This window comes from Mytilus edulis, unplaced genomic scaffold (assembly GCF_963676685.1).
Source record: "Mytilus edulis unplaced genomic scaffold, xbMytEdul2.2 SCAFFOLD_613, whole genome shotgun sequence".
Taxonomy (NCBI): Eukaryota; Metazoa; Mollusca; class Bivalvia; order Mytilida; family Mytilidae; genus Mytilus; species Mytilus edulis.
Window position 1 is genome coordinate 25,890 of NW_027267067.1, and position 8,276 is coordinate 34,165.

The 8,276-nt window shown below is 31.1% G+C and overlaps 2 protein-coding genes across 2 annotated transcripts; both read right to left on the reverse strand.

The window, feature by feature from the left end:
- Positions 1-3,031: 3,031 nt before the first annotated feature.
- LOC139504874 (neuronal acetylcholine receptor subunit beta-4-like) lies at positions 3,032-3,370 on the reverse strand (the record flags this gene model as incomplete). The annotated part of the gene is made up of 1 exon (XM_071294777.1): positions 3,032-3,370. A coding segment is annotated over exon 1 (339 nt), but the record flags the coding sequence as incomplete, so codon positions are not given.
- A 3,913-nt stretch (positions 3,371-7,283) lies between these two features.
- On the reverse strand, positions 7,284-7,927 carry LOC139504875 (uncharacterized; the record flags this gene model as incomplete). Its single annotated transcript, XM_071294778.1, has 1 exon — positions 7,284-7,927. A coding segment is annotated over one exon (644 nt), but the record flags the coding sequence as incomplete, so codon positions are not given.
- Positions 7,928-8,276: the final 349 nt, after the last annotated feature.

An 8,276-nucleotide genomic window follows, 5' to 3' on the forward strand; every position in this document is an offset into this window, starting at 1 on the left:
TCAAAAGATATGACATGCGTGACCAGCACATTAAAAAAAAATATGAAAACAGATATTTTAATTAAATATGCACATCCTGATAGCTGTCAATCAATACATTAGAATGATTTTATATATGATATATAATTAAATTTTAGGATGAAATTGGCTTACGAATTACTTTTGTGTATACTCGATAGGTAACAGTATTTAATATAATTAAATTTAAGGATGAAAATGGGCTTACAAATTTCTTTGGTGTATACTCGATAGCTAACAGTATAATTAATGCATGAAATGCTTCCCGCGAACAAAGTGAAGAATAAACCCACGCGAAAAAAAATCCTCGATATAGTGATAAATTTGGAAATTAGTATGGCGTTCATTATCACTGAACTAGTATATATTTGTTTAGGGGCCAGTTGAAGGATGCCTCCGGGTGCGGGAATTTCTTGCTACATTGAAGACCTGTTGGTGACCTTCTGCTGTTGTTTTTTTTCTATGGTCGGGTTGTTGTCTCTTTGGCACATTCCCCATTTCCATTCTCAATTTTATTGTATGTAATTTGGTCTCTTATGAAGAGTTATTTGATGTGTAATATACCATATTTTCAAAAAAAAAATATATTTGTGAATTTTCATTCTGAGAAATGAAAAATGGAAGGTTCAACACATTCGACTATAAGTCATTTATTTATTCGAAACCGAAACCGTATCAAAACCGAAACCGAAACTGGGAACGATACATGAACTAATGAGACTTGAGTGTTAAAATTTTAAAGTGAAATTAATTTGTAAATGTGAGGGTTGTTAAGTTGAAATATTCACATAAATTCCTTTAAATAGTGCATATTTATTCAACGTCTACTGAATACACTGGTACAAGTTATATACAATTTAAGATGTCGACATGACTTTAAATATTGTACACATTTTTAATGACATGTTTCTTCGAAGGGACTGTGCACAATATAATTAATTGTTCATCTATCTAATGTGTACATTCTACAAACATTCTGCTTGTCCAAATCTTATAGTTTATTTGATCGCGGAATATACACGTTTTAACATTTTACTGTCTCACAAGTTTACGGAATTGTAATGTCTCTAGAGATATGTGCTGCAACAATCGGGATAAGTCATCGAATCTGTGTTGTTACCTAGCTATAAGACACTGGATTTAAGATTTCGTATTTGCAATCAGTAAATATATATATTTCTATGAATTCCTGTCAATCTCATTGATATTTCAATGTTCCTCAGCAAAGAGCAATGTACACAAAAACCGCATGAATATTTAGACTCAAAATTCAAAAACAAATTGACAATGCCGTGGAAAAATACGAAAAAATGACCAAATGATAAAACACCAGAATGAAAAAAAGAGTAGAAATATAATTACTTAGCAATATAGACCCACCACAGCTGCGAGTATTATCATGTGTTTTGGAAGAGTCAGAATATCCTGCTCAAAATATGGCACTTATACGAGTGCTCATGTAAATACTAATGTAGATATAAGTCAAATCTAGTTGGTCACATTCAAGGTAAAAAGGACGGGATTTTGTTTTAGACAACTGGAACATAAGTCATATCAGCATTTTATAAATTGTACCAGTGTATTCAGTAGAGGTTATATAACTAAATCACTACTTATCGTTTATAAAAAGATTCAAGTGAAATGATGAGTGAAGTAATTATCGATATGCTACTTCCATATTTAGAACAATAAATGAATGAATGAAAAAGAAACTAATTTGAGAACCCACTCATTGTATAGGATAATTTTAACCACCCAACCATCTTTGATTTCAGAATCGTTAAAGATATCATTTCAATTTTGGCTTATGGTGAAGATGTTCATTAGGAAGCCTCTCTGTTTGGAAATATTTAGCACGACCGAAATTCTCATACACTTAAGAAACTCTACTTTACTTATCTTCATGTGACGTGACTGTGTTCTAAGTGACCAGGCTGCAAGTAACAAGACGTTCAGGAGTCATACAGATTGCATGACTGCATCTTTTGGGGATGATTTTCATTTCGAACACATGCACAATTTGGCTAAGAACGATTTTTACAATATTGAAATATTTGTTTCCTTTAAAATCTCGTAGTTTTCAACCTCAGTATGACATGTCTTTAAAGTATCTTGTATGAATATGTTTGGAGTCACAAAAGTTAAATTTCATTGTTGAATTTGGCTTTCAAAATGTTTTTTTTTAAATACGCAAAGATAATGTAAGTGTCTGTTTGGCGAGTATTCTTAATTCGTAAACAAAACATAAATCTAAATATAAGCTCTTTCGATTTGGGTCATGCGTTTTTCTGAAATATTCGCTTTTCAATACTATATTTTCATAAAATATAGTACAAACAGAAGTATATGGTATAAAAATAGTTCAGCTAAACTAATGAAGAAAGAAAAACATGTAAAACAACTGTTGAGTAAAACCAAAAAAATCAAACGATTTAGAAAAAAATTGATATAGAATATATAATTTTAAAGAACAAATTAAAATACCTTCATTCTTCTGCAGAGTATTCGAAAGTTGTTTAACAACGTACTTGTCTTTGTCTTTGTCTTTGTTACAGCATCTTTTAATCCAATTCAACTTTCGGTAGTATCTTACAGTTATAACGACATTTGATATAAGTGTTGCTCCACTTATGCTAAGTAAAACCCACAAAAACATTCCAAAGTAAGCAATTTTATCTGATGTGCTTGGCAATGATTCATTGTATAAATCTATCATCACTGTAAAACTCAATATTGCAAAGATTGACAATGTTATTTTGGCGCCGCTTTTAACGGAGAGCCAAAACGTTACAAGATTTATGCATGTTATTGCAATGGTTGGAGTAAAAAACCTCCACACGTAATACGTTTGTCTTCGATTCATCTCTATTTCCAATACCACACCAGCGAAGGTTTTGTCATCCCAATGTCTGTTTGATTTATAACACTTGATGTGTTCAGGCTTTGAGATATGCCATTCACCATTTGAATGATATTGTTTAAAAAAATTATTTTTCATTTTAATGCTAAATACCTGTTCTTCGTTTTGAAGATGTTGAGCAGCAAAATTTAATTTGCAGGTTTCTGTCTCAAATGGATACCTTTGTGTATCTACCAGACAATAGGTTTTTAATATCAAATCATTCTGCCATTCCACTAGTCCATCACTGTCGATATTAACACGTTTTTTCTCGTCTACAAAAATATTTGGATTGTCTGTATAATTAATCAGGTTCACATCTGGATTCCATATCTTTGATAATGGGACTGATATTCTGTTTATTCCCTCATACAAACTGCTATTCCACGTCAAAAATTCATCAGACCATGAAATTTTCATACCAACTGATGTGGTAAGGATTTGATCCTTCATGTTTAATTCATGAATGGTGTTTAACACAATTTCAAACTTCACCTCTATTGGTTTACTTTTATTCAAATTTGGTCGTCTAACATATCGGTTATAATTTCCGTTCTCCAAGATGTCTTTCCATAAAATTGTCTCATTATTAAGACAATTAACAATAAGCGTATTATAAGTGAGAAAGACAAAATAAGAATGAATTAATTTCATTTCAATTATGTTCTTTGATATTTTGCAAATGCACGCAGGGTACAAAGACTATTATCTAAATACTTAATATGGAAGATCTACACACAAACAGAATTAAATTGTTCATGATAATATACACTGTGGTTTTACTTTACAAAACATTTGGAAAAGTGCCATACTTCGAATCTCGGTAGGTTTTATTAATTGTTCCATAGTATATAATTATAAAAAAAACACCGATTAGGTCATTAGATTTTGTTGATACCAGTTATGACAGAATGTTTAATCGAAACAAAATTTGATATTGATTTAAAGACAAAATGACGCTTTGAAATTTTGAAGTCATTTGGCAAAATACAAACAAATAAAACCTACTTTTAAATACTATTTAGATTTCTTGATAGGAATCATCTAGGTTTAAGTTTGAGAAGTTTTATTTTAATAACGTTCATTTTGGTATTTAATGACGTGCAGTTTATGTTGACGACGTGCGAACAACCTCTATAATAATTATCATTGGAACAATCCAATAGTGTATACCTAATACATATGGAACTATTTTCTCCAATTGAAAAAAATTAGGGATAAAACTTCAAAATAAATTCTAGTTTACTTACCCCTGTGTTAGTTATTGTCATAATATTGGCGCCCGTAGTTGGTTTGCCGTCTGTTTTGAGGGAGGATTTCAATCTAATATTTTCCTCTGAATTAAGTGGGCCACATGAACCAGATTGTACAGTTGTATTTGATGCACTGTAGTCTATGACGTTTTGTAATTTCTTTGAAATTAGGCGAAAGATGACAACCTGAAGCATTTATTGATTCTTAGGTAGTAAATGTTCAAAACATTAAGAAACAACGTTACCTTTGATTTCGAGGTTTGATAAAGGAACAGACGTTATGAAACCTTCAATGGTTCTAATTCATATATCCCGGTGATCAATTTAATATAACTATTTTTTATATAAGATCAAACCCTATTCCGGTGAAGCTGTAAATTCTGGATAATAATCAAATGGTATACTTTTCGTTATTACATTTTCGGAAACATGAATAAAATAACTTTCCCCACTTTTCAGGTTTTTTTAATTGCTTGATGATCCATTTATATTTAACAGAATCTTCAGATCGCACTAACCAAGATAAAAACAACAAAAACAACAAGGAACAGAATAAACCGAAACGATTTTGTTTTTTATTGTAAGATCCTACGTGCCATAACACCGACTTTGATATGGGCGGCGGGGACTTTTTGTAACTTGAGCTGCTCAAATTAAGGCAAAATTTAACTAATTTTAAAGAATTTAGACTCTTTAGCCTATTCAGTTCCACAGACTTATAAAAGTTTTATCAACACTGAAATAAGACAATATGAAATTGTAGCATGAGTTGAAATTTTTGGCAAGAGTTTATACATTCTGAGCAAAAAACAATTTATAGAAATACAGTATTTCAGAATATTTTTAAGTCTCCAAAAATGATCTTGGACTATGGTCAAATTGAAAAGTAAAACAAAACCAAACCTTGCGTATATATCTATCTTAAACGTCTACTTTATTATTTCAAATAATATATATAAAAGCTTCAAGCAAATGTAATGTCTTTAGAATAATAGATATTTGATATTGTTAATAGAAGTGGTGCGCTAATAATAAATTACTCATTGAGTATGTCTTTCAATTATTGCCTTTTGATGTGGCATTTTTGCAATGAAAAAAAACTATACCATATTTGAAAAAAATACAGAAAAGTGCACCCTGTTTAATTAAGGATTACTGCTGCATTTTTGTTTTTCTATTTTGTAGACTCAATATGACTTCCATTTGGAACCTTCAAAACTGAAGTTTAAGGAAACTGAACGCAAGAGATATAATCTTAATACTCAATTATCAATATCCTTCAACGTAATTTATCGATTTTTTATAATTAAATTTGATAAACTTGTGCAACTTATATACTTTTTTCAGATTACTTGCAGATAGTTGATAAAAATCCAATTACTGGAATAAATATTTGTAGTCTGTTTTTATTGTATTCAATGCAAAACTTCGAGTAAGGCAACTTTGCAGAATGCATATACGAGTTATCATCGTATGTTTTAAAGATCGCACTGTTTTGATGAATGCACTTAATAAAATGAAGAAACATCGTAATTAACTTTTTTGTTCAGAGCCCAAGGAACAATAGATCTTCCAATTTGTATTGCCTTTTATTAAATATAGTTTTAAAAACAGTGTGAAGTGAATATGTATATATAAACAGTGCGACATGTGCCACATGTTGAGCATTTTCGCTAAACCTTCCCATAGCAATTGAGATCACTCGCAGTTTTGGTGTAATAGTGATGGTAAATGCTCTGTTATCTTTATTGGCTGTAGACTATTGTTTCTCTTTTTCGTTTTTGTCAAGGCAATGTGAGCTTGTCTTCGACGTCAGAGTAACAATATCCATTTGTCATCTTTCGTCTTTCTTCTAAATCAAGTATATTTAATCTTTTATTGAAGCTTCAGAATTTATTTTGTATAATGTATATCATGTATAAAATGCCCTAGATCAAGCTCTCAAAGTGACTTTGATGTTCTGACATTTGGTTATTTCCTTTAATAGATTTAGGAAAGCAGTGATGAATGTCTAAAGCGGAGAACGAATATAGTGTAATAACATTTGTCGTTGAAAAAGTTGTCACTAAATGTAGAAAAAACAAACTTGTTTTGTTTGCCTTTATATTACATTTTTACAATTTCTATTAGACAAAAAAAAAAGTAAATACAAATACTGATATCGAAAATTACTTAACTAAAAATATATCAAATAAAAATCTTCAGAAGTAATTTTTGATATCAGTATTTATATTTACTTTTTTTTTGTCTAATAGAAATTGTTCCAGGACCTGAGTACCTTCCACTTAGAGATCATGACATTTTTATTAAACATGTATCAGAGCCAGGGCATTAATCAATAATATAATTTGCTCCATACGTCAATTTCATCATGTGTATGAAATCATACAGACGTCAAAAAAGACATTTCTGTAACATAAAGTAGTTCTGCGACCGCAGAACCAAGTTATATGCAGGCCAAAAGTCAATAACAATACGGTTATCTCTAGTCTAATGCAAAAAAAAACCCACCAAAAACAAATTAGTCCATTTCACTCATACATTTTGTTTAATCTGTTTGACTTATTTTTGATATTTTTCAATGCTTACAAATTAAAAACGAGTTATGTATGCAACAATGTCCAAATTAAGCTATAAAGAAACTACATGTCACCGTACAGCCTTCACCAAGGAGGGGAAAAAAACATTTAAAAACGGAAAGCTTTAAAAGGCATCAACAATTGAAAAAAACCTACGTCCTTATAGATAAGAAAACCCAATAAAAGTATAAAATAAAATGACAATCGGCAGCCAACGTAAAAAACTGATTTAAGGCTTCCTAACTTTGGACTGATACATAAATAATGCCGGATGAAAGATATATTAGTGTTCGCCCCAATCATCGTCTAACCCAAGAGTGCTGTGATAGCACATCGTTAAAACAAGTATTGATTTGAAGCACAAAACACAAACATGACCGATCCAAGAATATTAGCAATTTCTGAAATTTGTTCAAAAGCTAATAACAACTAATAAATAAGTCGTGTTCTCCAGACATATCATTGTTACTTTATTCAACACATCAATAAATAACTATATCAATTCATTTTCTTTATGACCACATTTAATTAATATCATATATTTGTCTTCTCATATCCATATACGAGTGCACCTTTAACAGATGAGAAGACTTTGTCATTTGCAAAAATGACAGATTTATCTTTGAAAGCATCCTGAATTTCATTCTGAACTATTGACAGTGATGAGAATCCTCCAACAATGAAAAACTGCTGAATGTTTTGCGCCTTTTGTGTTTTTAGGATATTTTCGATTTCATTTATAGCAGTTCCTATTATTTTCTTAAGCGAATTATCTACGAGTCCTTTCCGTACAATCAACTTGTTCCTAAACAAAGTAAAATCAATATCAACTTGTTCCGAGTCACTTCCAGATACAGTCTTTCCGTAACCATCGACAGCCTCCTTAAATGACATTTCACGAAAACGAGTACACAGGTTGTCAAAAGTTTGTATCGGAACATTTAATGAATTGTCTGATGTCAAGCATAATTGTATACATGCTTCTTTCAGTTGTAAATAGCTCGATGTTTCTTCTTTCTTCAGACAATCCATAGCATTTTCCCCTATTATAGATGACAGACGATCAAGAATAACGTTACAAACTATATCGACACCACATAATTTATGGGATGGTCTAATTGGAACACCTACGTCACAATCGGCGGGTGTATGATACCCAGTTATGTCACATGTTCCGCCTGAAAAATATAACTTACATCAATTGACATAAGTCTTCAGTTATCAGGTAATAATTGAATTTTATCATAAGGAGTGCATGATGTTATTTCAACAGGTTAAGTACATTAAACCTGCTTGTAGTATATGTAAGCGTTTTTTCGAAGAATTATGTTTTACTTGCTTTTGTGTGTTTAGTATTGTACTACAACCCTAAGGGGCTGAGTAGGGAATATAAATATAGTCGTCTCCTCGTCAGACCGGTAGATAGTTAAAGATATTTACAACCACTGGGGTCGATGCCACTGCTGGTGGAGATTTATTTCCCGAGGGTATCACCAGCCTTTTTGTGCTGACATGAATTATCATTGA